Source organism: Sander lucioperca, chromosome 12 (assembly GCF_008315115.2).
Source record: "Sander lucioperca isolate FBNREF2018 chromosome 12, SLUC_FBN_1.2, whole genome shotgun sequence".
NCBI classification, from domain to species: domain Eukaryota; kingdom Metazoa; phylum Chordata; class Actinopteri; order Perciformes; family Percidae; genus Sander; species Sander lucioperca.
The window spans coordinates 21467323-21484755 of NC_050184.1; the positions used below are offsets into that span (position 1 = coordinate 21467323).

General features: G+C 41.8%; 1 protein-coding gene across 3 annotated transcripts in view; it reads left to right on the top strand.

Annotated features, from left to right (window-relative positions):
* The window catches only part of otud5a (OTU deubiquitinase 5a), a 51958-nt gene that overhangs the window by 1265 nt on the left and 33260 nt on the right, over positions 1-17433 (top strand). For 2 of the 3 annotated variants that reach the window (XM_031293110.2, XM_031293108.2), the window contains exon 2: positions 9059-9152. In XM_031293110.2, coding sequence (XP_031148970.2) covers positions 9059-9152 — 94 coding nt within the window. The remainder of the gene's footprint in view (positions 1-9058; positions 9153-17433) is intronic. The other variant, XM_031293109.2, reaches the window with a different exon arrangement.

A 17433-nucleotide genomic window follows, 5' to 3' on the forward strand; every position in this document is an offset into this window, starting at 1 on the left:
TGCTAGCTAGCTCTCCTCTCAGGACTCATAAACGTTTAATAATGTGACAACAACATGAAAAAAAAAACAACTCAAAAATGTAACACGGAATGGCATATTAGTTGTAAGCGAATAATACATGATACGTTTTAAATAAATAGGGAGTTGTTCCATTTTAATATGTTCTAAACTGAATATATCCGAAATTAAAAAAAATAAATAAAATGTTGATGGATTTGGCTGCCAGGTGTCTGTTAAAAAGATACCTGTGTTCACTTCAAACATGGTTTAGGTCAAAGGTTTAAAGCACTGTTAATTAGATTATAGGTAAGGTAACCATAGCAACAGTGTGGATGCTTCAGGTGACTGACTAACTACAAGCACAATTTAGTGATAGATAGATAGATAGATAGATAGATAGATAGATAGATAGATACTTTATTCATCCCCAAGGGGAAATTCAAGGTCCCAGTAGCTTACAGACATCACACACAACATACACATACATCATAAACAGGATGATAAAATAAGAAATCCACATGAATAATATGGACAATGAAAGAAAAGATACTAAATTACAATTCCACATGAATGTACTAAGGGATGTATAAGCATGAGAGGCCTGCAGTGACAGGGCAGGGACTGATCCTATGATTCAGTCTGCATGGTGAGGTGCTCTATGAGAGAGTGTGTGTCATGGTGGTATAGTGCAAATAAGTCCAATAGTGCAAGGATAAAGTCTAGAGACCAGCATTAAATAGGGACATTATAAGAGAATAATGTAGACATAGTCCAGGGGTGGCCAACCAGTTAGGTATAAAGAGCCACACAAAAACCCGTACCATAGCAAAAAGCCACACAACACATGCACGTCCACACTACAACAGCAACAGTGTCTTCCAGATCTAATGACAGTCATAATACATAGCAGTTTTCATAGTTTTTTTTCTCACTTAGATTGACTCAGTGGGAAACCTGACTTTGTTATCCACAATCCTTTTCAGGTCTTGCTTGAACTCGGTTGTGGCCACTCGAAGCAACTCTCTCACTCATCTGTCACTAAAGGGGCTTTCAAACAATCGGATTCAGCAGTGAAAGGGTTAACGAGGAAGGTGATCTGTGGCCGCTGTTTTTCCTCAGGTTGCAGAATCTGTCCTCAGAACTCTGCTGCATTATTTTCCATTTTAAAATAATTGGCAAATGTATTGGCAGATGCATTCAAATGTGTTTTTTTTTTTTACTTATCTGAAATACTGTATGTTTCAGAAAAGTTAAAAACAACAATCAACCAATGACACAGCCCCCAGCCACACAGTAAGAGCCTCACAGGAGCAGGCAAAGAGCCGCATACGGCTCAAGAGCCACAGGTTCGCCACCCCTGACATAGTCATATAAAAACTATAGCAGTGCAAGGATAAAAAAAAGACAGCATTAAATATGGGCGTTATAAGGGAATAGTGTAGACAGTAGGATAGACACAAATCAACAGTCCATGTTAGAGGTTTGAGGTAATAATTAAAATATCAACACGGTCCACGGCAGTTTGTGTAATTGTCACATTATTTTTAATCTATTGATTCGTGTACAACAACACGGTTTATCTCGTTTATTTCGTGGTGGCCAGCACGAAATGGGAACCATCTATTCAGAGGTTGGGTTTAGGAAAAGATGATCGGGGAAAGCAAACGTCACACTCAGTGACACGATGCGCGGTCTCTGGGGGACACGCGACAACGGGGAAAGGACGCCTCACACGCCGGGAGACGGCCTCAGGGGACGCACAACAATAACGGGACGGTTGGGATTAGGAAAACAACAACGGGGAAACTAAACGCCACACGCGGGACGCGGTCTCCTGGGTGAAAGTCCTGTGTTGTTTGACCCAACCACTAGGGCTGAAAGATTTTTGAAAATAATCTAATTGCGATTTTTTCCCCAAATATTGAGATTGCGATTCGATTATTTTTTTAAGCTTTGTCTTCTGTATTATTCAACAAAGACAAACAATAAATCATTTTATAGTATGAACAACACAATTACACACTAGACAGTTAAAAAAGTAAAAATATAGTATATACACACACACACACACACACACACACACGTGTGTATTTTTTTTTACAGTGCCCAGAGAGGAGCTGCCTCCAGCCCCTCCCCCTCGTGAAGTTACGTGCTGCCGTGTGTACTTGTCCAGAGAGGCTATCGTTACGTTAGCATGTTGCTGGTGTTCTTGCCGTGGGATTAACTGTACTAATAAAACCGTTGAAACACCGCGGCTGCGCTGCTGTGAAAGCTCCCCGAACGTCATTTATCAGTCTGGTTGTTACCCCTCTCAGTGGCAGCTCCTCCACTCATATCTTTATAACGGAGCTAACCGCTAACCGGAGCTAACCGCTAATCAGAGCTAATAGTTGCCAACCGAGCCTTCAGTTCTGCGTGCCTGTATCCATTAACTGCACGTATGGACTCGAACCAGAATAAAACCCTTCATTTTATTAAAATGGCTGTAAAAGTTTTAAACTACAACTCAGAGTTGTTTGAATGACAGAAATCAGCTCCAGGTACGGCGTAGCGTTAGCGTGCTAAGTTGATGCTTTCTCTGTGGAGTGCAGACTGATTTGCTCTCGCGAGTCATGTGACCAAATCGCAGCCTTTGCGATTAGGAAATCGCGTTTTAACATATCGCGATATTATCGCAAATGCAATTAATCGTTCAGCCCTACCATCCACCCCCCCCAACCAACCTCCCTACGTGGATTTTCGGCTTTTCATACTACTACCTACCCTACCGTAGTCGTGCTGTGATCACGAAATATGCTTCCCATTGAAAGACTTTACTTTACATTTTCATGCTGGCCACCACGTAAAAAAACGAGAAAATCATCCCCGTGAACACGAATCAACAGATTAAATAACGTGACATTTACACAAACTGTCGTGAGACTGGGTTGAAAATATATAATTAATAATTTACACCATGAAGGAGGATTTTAAGACGGACACATTTGTCCCTTTTGGTCAGTGGACATGATAGAAGAGACAGAGAGACAATAATAATGTGTCCCAGGGGACCATGAAGAGACGGTTGACTTTTGATGGGTTAGGGTTAGTTTTTAGGGATTTCAAAGTGTTAATTGATGTGTAATCAGAATCAGAAAGGAGTTTAGTGCCACAGTATTTACCCTAGGTGGAACTGGCCTTGGTGATTGGTGCATGCATACAAAAACACACCCCTAAAACTAGGGCTGAACGATATGAGGAAAATATGCGGATATAATATATAATATAACGGATATTAAAGTGTTCTCAGCTTCTGCTGTTTTCAGTTTTCTGCTAAAATCCAACAAACTGCTCGTTGAATTTAAAACAAATGAAAAGAAATTATTTCCAACTTTCTTTTTATTGAACGAATTAAAACATTGAACTGAACATAAAAGGCAGCGCTAAAAAAAAGTGACACATTTTAATGTGCAGTTTTCTGCTGATATGTTCTTTCAACTAACACATGAAAATCTCCTTCGACTGATGACCAAAAAAAACGATATATTGCGCAGCCAAGGGCGTAACTTTGGGGGGGGGAGGGTTTGAGATCTCCACTTTTATTTTTTTTTTTTTTGGATACATTTTTTTGGGGCTTTTTCCACCTTTTAATTTTGACAGGACAGCTAGGTGAGAGAGGGGGAAGACATGCAGGAAATCATCACAGGTCAGATTCCAACCCTGGACCTCTGCGTCGAGGCATAAGCCTCTCAGCATATGTGCGCCTGCTCTACCCGCTGAACCAACCCGGCCACTGAGATCTCCACTTTTGAGCATTTAAATTTAAATTCTGAGCCGGGCCGCTGCAGGACTAATGCAGGACCCAACATGGGGCGAACGCTCTTACTGGGCGAGCTAGAGACCACACCGGACTGGTCAGTTTGGATTTTTGGGGGAGTTGTAACCCCCCCCCCCCCCAATCCCCCCTGTAAATTACGCATATGTGCGCAGCTCTATATAAAACATTAATAATAAGTTCATTTCATTTCATTTATTATACAGGAAAATTTAAAAGCAACAATTAAGTTGCAATAAACGGGCCTGACTCAGTTTAAAAACTGGTTTACAGCAGGTTCCTGTTCTGCAGCAACATAGAACAATGAACACAATTTCGGCACATTTACACAGGACATTATTACTGGCTAGACAGATGCAAACAAATAGAACATTAAATACAGAAAAACAAGACTAAAAACAATACATGAACAATCAGTGTGTGCAAGTATGACTATCAAGAAGAAACCGTTTATATGACTTTTTGAAATATGTGATGGATGATAGTGTTCGAATGTGATTATTGAGGTTGAGTTTTGATCAGGGTCCCTGCGTCAAAGTGAAAATGTCTTAAATATAATTTTGAAAAAATAAGGCCTTAAAATGTCTCAAAGGTCTAACGTTTGTATTGTCCTTTCATAAGATTAAATAACTCCTTCATTGTTTCGTCACAAAGCGTACATGTATCACTAATGTCAACAAAGATGGCGGCGCGCGATTGTGCAGCAGCTACTAGCTCTCCTGTCGGTGTATATTTACCGGTGGGGATACATATCATAGCAGGGGACTTTAACAAGGGGTCCTTAAAGTCTGTACTCCCCAGCTTTTTCCAGCATGTAGATCAGGGGTCACCAACACGGTGCCCGTGGGCACCAAGTAGCCCCCAAGGACCACATGAGGAGCCCTCAGGCCTGTTCTAAAAATGAAAATTGAATATTGACATTATCTGTTTCCCACCTTGTTAAGTCATTGTTGATAATTATTGATAATGAGAAATCATTAACGTGATCAGTGTCTTCACATAGATGACTATCATTAATCATTAATAATCATATATAACTAAAGGCAAACTGAGCAAATTTGTTATTTCAGAATCAAACTGGTAGCCCTTCGTATGACTCAGTACCATGAAGTAGCTCTCAGTTTCTAAAAGGTTGGTGACCCCTGGTGTAGATTGTGCTACTAGAGGGAAGAACACACTAGACCATGTATACTCTAACATCAAGAAAGCATACAGAACTACTCCTGATCCCAGCATACATCCCGGTCAGAAGGCCTATCAAAACCTGGCCTGACACGGCCCTATCCCGGCTCCAGGACTGCTCCCAATAAGGACATGGATGTGTGCAATATGTTACAGAACAGAGCCCTTTGTTTATTGTTATGATTTCATCTTGCTTGTATGCTGCACAATTTATATTACAACAGAGGTGTACAACTGAATGTTGACTCAGAGTTCCCTGCTCCTACACTAGTTCAGTTAGGATTTAGTATGTATTTTAATTGTTTTTACTTGAATACTTGCATTTTAAAGAACATAAATAAGAACTGTTTTCATTCAACATTGTGCCCATTATTATCATCACTGATTAAGTAACTCAGACTTTTAAAAACACATTTTTAAAGGATATTGGTCCGTGTAACGTTTATCAGTTCAATTTTCTAAGCACAAACAGACATTTGGAAAAACAGAAAAATGGGTTCAAATATCCAATTTTTAATTTTTTTTCCACCTTGACAAATTAAAAAATTGGATCTTTAAACTGTTTTTCCAATTTTCTGTTTTTTATTCAGAGGATCAGAAATTTAGAAAATTACAAAATTGCATCTGAGCTCCAATTATTAAATACTGTAATGATATTCTCTCCCTCGTCCCGTCTAGCTACGCCCCCCCCCCCCCCCACTAGAAACAATCAGTTGCACCTCTGACCCCAAAGTCTCTCAGTTTTTAGTTTTTTTTTTGGTCCATCTGCAGTTAATGACCTGCATATTACACAAAGTAGAGGAAGAGAATAACATCGCAGTATTGAATAATTGGAGCTCAGACGCAATTTAGTAATTTTCTAAATTTCTGATCCTCTGAATAAAAACAGAAAATTGAAAAAACAGTTTAAAGATCCAATTTTTTAATTTGTCAAGGTGGAAAAAAATGAAAAATTGGATATTTGAACCCATTTTTGTGTTTTTCCAAATGTCCGTTTGTGCTTAGAAAATTGAACTGATAAACGTTACACCAGGGGTCACCAACCTTTTAGAAACTGAGAGCTACTTCATGGGTACTGAGTCATACGAAGGGCTACCAGTTTGATACGCTCCTCTGAAATAACAAATTTGCTCAGTTTGCCTTTAGTTATATATGATTATTAATGATTAATGATACTCATCTATGTGAAGACACTGATCACGTTAATGATTTCTCATTATCAATAATTATCAACAATGACTTAACAAGGTGGGAAACAGATAATGTCAATATTCAATTTTCATTTTTAGAACAGGCCTGAGGGCTACTCATGTGGTCCTTGGGGGCTACTTGGTGCCCGCGGGCACCGTGTTGGTGACCCCTGCGTTACACTGACCGATATCGTCTTAATAATCGTTATCGTCAAAATCGCCAAAAATATCGATATTATTTTTTTTGTCCATATCGCCCACCCCTATATCGAGTACTACAATGCAATTTTGTATTAAGTATAAGTACTTGATAAACAGTTATTTTTATAGCCTAAAATCCTTTCTGATATTCCGTTATATCCCTCGTACTATTGGGGCTGAGACGATGTGCTTTTGTGCCGATTTGATTCTCTCACGATACATGACTGGATTGGATTTGTGTTGCGATTTTCATTAATTGTGATTTTAAGAAGTGTTGTGATTTGATAGTATTGAGTATTGGGATTTTCTTTTCCTCTTCAACAAAAACAAAAGTAGAATAACACACTTTCTAGAGACAATATATAACGGGACATTTCCAAATAGGGCTTGGACAATTAATGGCAGATTTATGGACATTCTGAAGCTGTCATCAACATTTATTCCTGCCGATAGGCCGACTTTCTCCTTAAAAACATTCGACCGCGTGTGTGGTCACGTGACTTGGCCCGGGCCAGTCAGCTGCGTGGAAAGCATAACGGAGGATGACTCAAACACAGAGTCCGAGGCAACTGAGCAACTTGTGCCGTCGCCTGGAAACATTTTGGCTTCAGAAAAGATGATTTAGAACAACGTGATTTAATTATTGTTATCGAGGTAAAATGTGCTGGTTTATGGTGAAAATCAAATATCACGATGCAGACTTCGCCAAAGGGAATTACCCACAGTTCAAAGCGTTGTGACGCTTACCGCAGAGACCGTAGGGAAATCCGGAAATTACAAAAGGTGAACAACAGCACGACACACGACCACGGAACAGACCAGCCTGTCGTCCAGCTTGTAAAACAAGAGGTTGAAAACGTGGAATCAGGCAGCCGTCTCCTGGGCCTTGGCCGCGTGGAAAGCAACAAACTTACAATGAAAATTCCCAAACCGGCAAGTGTCAGCAATATGGTTGGGTACCGAAACGCGGTGCCAATAGGGCACCGGTTCCGACCTAAACGGTAGTAACGAGACCAAATAAGAACAGAAATTTCGGTGCCTTATTTCGGAGCCTGACTTTCCACTCCACTCAACAGCAGGTAACGTTAGCCTCCCTTTAGCTAGCAGCTGGATTAAACAGGTTAAAATGCTGACGTTAAACAGTGTAAAGTCTGACTGTATTTCAACAGTCTGCTCTGCAGCAGCAGATGCCGACGTCGGAAAAGCACACGGTGCGTTCACTGAAAGTGGTAACCTACAGCCTCGCGGTGCATTCAACGTTATTGTAAAATACCCTTTTCCCATCTGGTGGTTGTTTTTGTCATTCAACAGCAATTGACTGGTGAAATAAGTTATTGTTTATTATAAGTTATAGTTATTATATTACTATTAAATCATTTAATTTTGACCATATGGTCGTAGTAATCAACAAGTTGTTCTTAAATGTCGTCGACTGTTTAGTACCCTTCTTTATTTTCTTCTCTTTTTTTTTACTTTCTTAAAAAGTATGGGTTCAGGCACCGGTTAGGCACCGGCACCGTTTTAAAAGTACCGCTTTAGCACCGGTATCGGAAAAAAACAAAAACAATACCCAACCCTAGTCAGCAACATCTTTGTTGTTAAACGTCGCCAAGGTAACATGTGATCTGGTGAAGTGCTGTCCTAATCCCATTTCTACCTCTCTGAGCCCATGTGGCCTCACACACTCACTCACTCAGCACCTGAGATCAGTTAAGTCCTCAGTCCTCAGGGCTCACTTTGGGATTGGGCCATTGTTGTGTTTCCTCTTTGAGACCCTTTCTTGGATCCAAACAAAAGTGGAAAATCTGTTTACATTCACACGAGCATTTTTGGAGCATCTTGTGTTTATCACATCGTCCTGAATCTGCTCTCTCTGGAGTCAGTCTGATAGGAGGTCGGCCTCATTTAAACACCTGATCCAGGCGTTCTGGTCTCTGTCGTGTTCGCAGGTGCGCCCTAAAATCAGTCAAGTGAAAGATCTGGTTGTCAATTATGTAATACAGGCGTCCTGAGTCTGTAGACCCCTACAAGTAATATTTACAATCAGTCATAATTAGGACTTAGGTGTGCGTATTTGTCTTTCTCTTTAGAAAATGTGATGTTTTTCTATAACAATTTGACATCATCTTGGACCATTATTATGACCATATCTGTATCTTAAACGTTGGAAAGTGCTGCACTTAACCCATCTCTAACCTGTGTGTGTGTGTGTGTGTGTGTGTGTGTGTGTGTGTCTGTCTCTGTGTGTCTCTGTCTGTGTGTGTGTGTCTCTGTCTCTGTGTCTCTGTCTCTGTGTGTGTGTGTGTGTGTCTCTGTCTGTGTGTCTCTGTCTGTGTGTGTGTGTGTCTCTGTCTCTGTGTCTCTGTCTGTGTGTGTGTGTGTGTGTGTCTCTGTCTGTGTGTCTCTGTCTGTGTGTGTGTGTGTCTCTGTCTCTGTGTCTCTGTCTCTGTGTGTGTGTGTGTGTGTGTCTCTGTCTGTGTGTCTCTGTCTGTGTGTGTGTGTGTCTCTGTCTCTGTGTCTCTGTCTGTGTGTGTGTGTGTCTCTGTGTGTGTGTGTCTCTGTCTCTGTGTCTCTGTCTGTGTGTGTGTGTGTGTGTGTGTGTGTGTGTGTGTGTGTGTCTCTGTGTGTCTCTGTGTGTGTGTGTGTGTGTGTGTGTGTTGTGTTTGTTTAGCAGGAGCATTGGTTTGAAAAAGCTCTGGGGGAAAAGAAAGGCTTCGTCATCAAGAAGATGAAGGAGGACGGAGCGTGCCTGTTCAGAGCCGTGGGTGAGTTTGACACACACACACACACACACACACACACACACACACACACACACACACACACACACACACACACACACACACACACACACACACACACACACACACACACACCTACCTCAGGTGTCTGTCTGCAGTTCTTCTCATCACCAGCAGGTGTCAGTGTTGCAGCAGGTTTTCATGCAGCTCCTTTCTGGTTAACTGGTGTGTGTTTTAATGAGACGTGTGTGTGTGTGTGTGTGTGTGTGTGTGTGTGTCTACGGATATTTAGTACAACAGGTTCTCTAAATCTGTTGTCATCGGACTGTACCGCCGATTGTGCAAACCACACATCTCAGCTCTGTGTCGATGCGTTGGTCAGCTGATCCGATGGGCTCACGTCTGACCGACTGCTTTTGGTTCTCAGTCGACTTCTGATTCTGCTCACTTCTGTTTTCAGAGGCCGCTTTCTCTGCTTCACGCCACATTTCACAGAAATCATGTGTGTGCTTTCACCCGCACATTTTCTTTTCCTCTTCAACAAAAACAAAAGTAGAATAACACACTTTCTAGAGACAATATATAACGGGACATTTCCAAATAGGGCTTGGACAATTAATGGCAGATTTATGGACATTCTGAAGCTGTCATCAACATTTATTACGGCACACACACACACACACACACGCTAACACACACACACACACACACACACACACACACACACACACACTCTAACACACACACACACACACACACACACACACACACTCTAACACACACACACACACACACTCTAACACACACACACACACACACACACATTAACACATACGTACGCACACAGACACACGCACGCGCGCACACACAGACACACACACTAACACATACACACGTACGCACACAGACGCACACACACACACACACACACGCACACACACACGCTAACACAGACACACGCACGCGCACAGACAGACACAGACACACACACACACTCTAACACACACACACACACACACATTAACACATAAATACGCACGCACACAGACACACGCACGTGCGCACACACAGACACACTCTAACACATACACACGTACGCACACAGACGCACACATACACACACGCACACACACTCTAACACACACTAACACACACACACTAACACGCACGCACGCACACACACACGCTAGCGCACACTCTAACGCACGCACGCACACACACAGACACACACACACTCTAACACACATACATTAACACATACGCACGCACACAGACACACGCACGCGCGCACACACAGACACACACACACTAACACACACACAAACACCTGCCGACCTGAAACAGAAAGTGGACAGCAAGGTGAGAAAACTGTTTTCAGACATCATCTAAGGATGTTTAGTGCAGCAAATCTGTCATCGGACCGCAACCACACATCTCAGCTCTGTGTCGGTCAGCTGATTTTAAACAGTTTCTGTATCTGAAGAAGTTGGAGATTTTCTCACCGTGAGAGGGGACACTTCATCCTGTGTGCGTGTTGAATCAATTTCCCAAACCATCCACCACCTTTAAGACCCATGTCCTTCTTTCCCGACAGGCTTTAGCTCCAGTTTATTTAAGGCTACGTCTACACCGCCACGTTTTCATTTTTAAGCGACGTTTTGAAACAAAAACCGTCTCCGTCCATACCAGAGTTTTAGCTCCAGTAGCAGAACTAATCTCCGTCTGTATTAACGCGTCTGATGAGCTGATTATAAATAAACAAATGCACGTTTTGCTGTAGTTTAGTCAGCGTGGCTCTGTGGATTTGCAGGTGAAAAGAAATTTAAAGAAAAGGCCGTTAAAGTTGATATTATAACCTTGTTTTTAATGGCTCTTCTGTGACTATATTCTACTCAGTCAGTAGGGCTGGGTACTGAATGTAATACTTTTTTAAGCACCGACCCAATTGCCTCTAAAGTATCAAGTATCGGAAAATGCCTTGTCATTCAGTACCTGATTTCAGCACCTAAGCAGTTAATCTCATCAGCGTCAGGGAGCCAATCAGCACGCAGCATGCTTCTAACAAGATCTAATGATGTCTGTGATTGGCTGTCTAACGTTACACATCGTAGAGACACGCTGGAAAATCTCTCCGTTACACAGAGACAGACTCACGTAGTCTGAGCTGGAACGGAAATAGAACGATTAGTGCCGTAATGTTGTCATTTCTTTTTGTTTGATAGAATTGGTAATTGAAAAAAGTATTGTTTAGGAACCGGTATCAAAGTCCCGGTACCGGTATCGGTATAGAATATTCTTGAACGATAGCCAGTCCAACTCACTGCAGTGATGATGGCTTGTTTATGTCTTCTTATTACAACCTGCGTCTGCTGAGACTCTTCACTGACAGCAGAGGGCGCTCTGATACTGTGTGTGTGTGTGTGTGTGTGTGTGTGTGTGTGTGTGTTACATTACATTACATGTCATTTAGCTGACGCTTTTATCCAAAGCGACTTGGTTTTAGGATTAGGGTTAGAATTAGGTTATGGTTAGGGTGAGGGTAAGGGTTAAGGTTAGACATTTAGTGGTGATGGTTAAGGTTAGGGTAAGGGGCTAGGGAATGCATTATGTCAATGACGGGTCCCCACAAAGATAGGGCCATGCAGTGTGTGTGTGTGTGTGTGTGTGTGTGTGTGTGTGTGTGTGTGTGTGTGTGTTGGGAAGCTGTGTGGAAATGTAGGTCACAGTGAAAGGTGAGGGTTCTCTGTGTCTGCCTTTAAGACACATCCATTCATTAGAGTCCAGCTTGTGTTTCAGATGACTCAAACACACCGAGACTTCCTTCAGTCTTCTTGTGAAATCAGCCCCAAGCTCTGCCCTTTTTACCCAGCATGCTTTGGGAGCTGACCTTCGTGTGTGTATGTGAGACTGTTGTTATGTCATGAAGTCGTTCGGGTGATAAATGAACAGTGTATCTTGAATATGTCTTCGATTTAGATCACGTTCAGACAGGGTTTTGAGGCGGTGGGAGTGTCACTGAAACGGCCCGCTTGTGTGACGTCCTGCACAAGTAGACTTTTATATTTCACAGTTCCTGTTTTCAGTCAGATAATGGATAGATCTGGACGTTTCCGAGCGCACTTGAAGGCGGCTCCATTTCCCAGAGAAAGAGAGGAAGAAAAGAGACGGAGGGACTGAGGAAACAGTCAGCTGTTCCCCAAACTCCCGGCCAGTTCACAGCTTGTGTTTGGTGTTTTAAAACGTTCTCGTGGCAGAGATGGAGGCAGTGGTGTTTCCTGCTTCCTGTACGGGACTCTCACACCGCCTCAATACACTCCGACAAGTCTGATCCACGCTCATGTGACTCGCCACTGCAGCGTGACACTGGGTTGCGTTTCGTAAAATGTAAATATTCATTTGTTCCAGCGCTATTTTTGGAGCTTCGCAGGAAGTTTGGAACAAAAACATATTTTCCTTAGTGAGTTGCAGCTTTTTATTGGATGTTGTCCTGGGCGTTTATTCTCTTGCTTTTTAGACAATGTGACAATATTACATTTTGGTCAAAATCACCTTTTTGGGAGTGAATATCAAAGTGATATATCATTGGACAATAGACAACCCTCTCTTTTAGAGAGCTGACACACCAACCTGATAATCGGCTGTTGGACAGTCCGGCGAGGTCGGTGACTCGAGTCTGTTCGGTGTGTTCGTGCCGTCGTCCGTTGGAGGAGCCGTCGGCCTTCATTTTGGCCGACCTGACATGCTCAGTCAGAGACAGGGCAGTCGGGACTCACCCGGAAACGGCGAGTGGATGAGCCGCTCAAAATCTTTTAAACTGACCTTTGTTGATCTGAAATGAAGACAGATTCAGCAACTGCACGGCCTATTTCTCTCTTAAAATGTTTTCAGAAACACGTTTCGGTGAACTATTTTAGTCCAATATGAGATCGTATTCTGAACGAGCCGCCATGACAGTCTGGCTGTGAATTCTTACGCCCAAGTCGGCGTCTCCTCAGTGTGTTTTGAGGCATTTTTTTGGACCTCGGGGACCCGACTGATCAGTCACACTGACTTTACTGCCGACGGTCGGCCGTCTGGTCAGTGTGTAAGCACCTTAAGATGTCTGTGTGTTGGTGAGACTGTTGGACGGACAGACAGGCGGACATCGCTGTCTTTAGGTTTCACCTCCGGCCGGGAAGGAAAAAAAAACCCACACGTCTGACCGACTGCTTTTGGTTCTCAGTCGACTTCTGATTCTGCTCACTTCTGTTTTCAGAGGCCGCTTTCTCTGCTTCACGCCACATTTCACAGAAATCATGTGTGTGCTTTCACCCGCACACACACACACACACACACACACACACATACACACACACATACACAGTAACAGACACACACAAACGCGCGCACACACACACACACACACAAACGCACACACACACACTAACACACACACGCATGCACGCACACACAGACACACACGCATGCATACACAGACACACACACACACACACACACACACACACACACACACACACACACACTAACACCTGCCTACCTGAAACAGAAAGTGGACAGCAAGGTGAGAAAACTGTTTTGAGACATCAAACACTAAACAAAGTGTGTGTGTTTGTGTGGGTGTGTGTGTGTGAAAGAGAGTGTGTGTGTGTGTGTGTGTGTGTGTGTGTGTGTGTGTGTCCTGAACTGTATATAGAACAGTTAAAGAAGCTCTAACATTGATGCTACAGTTGTAACTATCTAATAATGTAACGTAGCATCAGGTATCAGTCACAGATGGAGACACTTTACTGCACTACATGTACTTGTATGCATGGAGCTGAGAATACTAATGTACAGAAATGCCAAGATTAATCCATTAGTTGTCAACTATTAAATTAATCGCCATCTACTTGGATAATCAGTTTGAGTCATTTTTTAATTAAGAAAACAGTGGAACTTCTGTGATGTCAGCTTGTTAAATGTGAATATTGTTCTAGTTTCTTCTCTCCTCTGGGACAGTAATCTGAATATCTTTGAGTTGGGGACAAAACAAGACATGTGAGGACGTCATTTTGGGCTTTTTGGGAAACACTGATCCAAATTTTTCAAAATTTTCTGACATTTTAGAGTCCAAACAATTAATCCATTCATCCAGAAAGTAATCGAAAGAGGAATCGACAATGTCAATGGTTAGTTCCCCCTCTACTGCTGTACTTTTACATAAGTAGGATTCTGAATGCAGGACTTTTACTTGTAACGTAGTATGTTCACATTGTTGTATATTTAATATTAGAGATGTTCCGATACTGATACCAGTATCAGTATCGTCTCCGATACTGCCTAAAACGCTGGTATCGGCATCGGGAAGTACTGGAGTTAATGTACCGATCAGATACCACGTAATAAAGCCTTAAAGAAAATCTACGTTAAAGTAGTTTATTTATGTTCTTTCTCTGTTATAACTGACTGTCGTAGTATACAGCTGTTATACATCATATCATCATACAGAGATAGTAGTATACAGCTGTTATACATCATATCATCATACAGAGATAGTAGTATACAGCTGTTATACATCATATCATCATACAGGGATAGTAGTATACAGCTGTTATACATCATATCATCTATACAGAGATAGTAGTATACAGCTGTTATACATCATATCACATATATACAGAGATAGTAGTATACAGCTGTTATACATCATATCATCATACAGGGATAGTAGTATACAGATGTTAAAACATAATAAAATATATGACCCACTGGTATCTGATCAGTACTCGGTATCGGCCGATACACAAGTTCAGGTATCAGAATGGGCCATCTCTAATTAATACTTCTACTTACCTAAGTGACCTGAGTGCTTGTTCCACTGCATGTCAACATGTCTGGGTATGTTTGTTTTTGTTGGGTCACATTCCTGCCATGTGACGAAACCTTTCCGACCTGTCAGAGAGGAAAGATGTACTCAGATCTTTTACTTCCCTAAAAGTAGTAATACCTCAGTGTAGACATACTCGGTTACAAGTTAAGATAAAAATTCCTCGATTCAAAAGCGCTTTTGCACACCTCTGTTCCGGGGCAGGTGCCAGTAAAAAGGCAAAGGTTGCCAGTAACACTTGTTGAAGAAGTCCCGCCCACTGCCCATTACGCATACAAATATTTTATTTCACAACGTTTCGTTCACACCACCTGAGGAAGGTCTGTGTGACCGAAATGTTGTGAAATAAACTATTTGCATTATTAACGGACAGTGTGCGGGACTTCTTCAACAAGATAAGTCCTGCATTCACAGTGTTACTTCAGTATATGTACAAAAGAATCAGCATCAAAATATACTTAAAGTACAAGAACTTATTATGTATAATATATAATATTATTATGCATAATATTATATATTATATTAATGTGTTATTGTGGGACTTTGGTGTTTTAAAAGGTTAGGAACTTGCAAAGAAAACGCCCGCACACTGTCTAACTTGAAAATATATACTGTATATATAAAGTTTAATTGTAGGCATTTTGGTACTAGACCATCTTTCCTGAACAAGTTGCCTACTATTAAACTTTATATATTTTTTGCAAGTCAAGTCAGTGTGTGGGAGTCCAGAGACCGACAATACAACAGCCTGCTCCCTTTAGATTTAATGATCTCTCTGGACCCACTTTACATGTTTAGCCTCACTTCTGCTTAAAGCTGTGATTAAATGTGTGATGATGAGCAGCACAGCCTGTAGGGGGCGCTGTCAGGTCCTCACTCAGTCAGCCTCCCCCCCCCCCCCCCAAAAAAAAGAAAAACAAAACAAAAAAAAAACAAGACATTTCTGAGACTGAATGAATGACGTGAAACGAAATGGGCGTCCAGTCTGATTCATGGATTCATCTGATCCATGCAGAGTAGAGTTCAGACTGTGTGTGTGTGTGTGTGTGTGTGTGTGTGTGTGTGTGTGTGTGTGTGTGTGTGTGTGTGTGAGTCTGCATGCGTGTGTGTGTGTGAGTCTGCATGTGTGTGTGTGTGTGTGTGTGTGTGTGTGTGTGTGTGTGTTATAAATCCAATGTGTTTGTGTTCCCTTCCTTCAAACATGTGGAAACGTCTCCCGTTGAGCAACATCTGTTTGGTTAGACGCCTGTTCCCGGCATGCTGATAAGTCCCAGCATGCACTGCAGCTGGTCATGCTCTATCACAGAGACTTTAACTAGAGCAAAGAGCGTGTCACCTCTCTGACATCTCAGTCAGTGTTTGAACTACGAGTGTTTTTAAAAGACCACATCTGTTTTTGTTTTCTTCACGTTTTAGTGCCGAATCCTGATGGTTTTACAAGTCTTCCATCAGTATTTAGATTGATCTCTTTCCCTCAGACATTTGCTTTACGTCATGTTCATGAAAATCAACCTGCAGCCCCTGGCGGTTAAATCCCAGATGTCGGAGCGTCCTTGAAAAGCAGCTCACGGCGGCAGCTTTTTTACAGAAACTGAACAGAGTTGACCATTCAAGAGATGGTGCTGTGCCGTAATCGCTTCACGTCGGACAGTAAAGTACCACAAAGATTAAACATTAAACATAATGGCTATTCCTACACAGTTCTCCAGCCACGTGTTTGGTACGTTTATATAACTACATGCGTCCTAGACATTATACACCACAAACTAAAACTAAATTACTATAACTAATAACTAAATTAAAAAAACTAGAGATGGTCCGATACCATGTTTTGCTTCCCGATACTGATACCTGTGTGTCATATATTTTATTATGTTTTAACAGCTGTATACTACTATCCCTGTATAGATGATATGATGTATAACAGCTGTGTACTACTATCCCTGTATGATGATATGATGTATAACAGCTGTATACTACTATCTCTGTATGGATGTGATATTATTTTTATCTTTGTTGTCGGTCTGGCTCAGGTTAAACTCTTTGTGAAACATGAACTTTCTGTTATTCTGCAGTTTGACAGTCAGTTATTACGGAGAAAGAACATAAATAAACTACTTTAACGTAGATTTTCTTCAGGGCTTTATTACGTGGTATCGGATCGGTGTATAAACTCCAGTACTTCCCGATACTGATACCAGCGTTTTAGGCAGTATCCGAGACGATACTGATACTGGTATCAGTATCGGAACATCTCTAAAAAAAAAAAAAAAAGGAATCCTTTCGGAAAAACTGAAACTAACTAAAACTAGTAAACACTCTGACAACTAACTCAAACTAAACTAAAACTAAAGGCCCAGACACACCAACCTGATTATCTGCCGTCTGACAGTCTGGCGAGGTCGGTGACTCGAGTCTGTTCCGTGTGTTCCTGCCGTC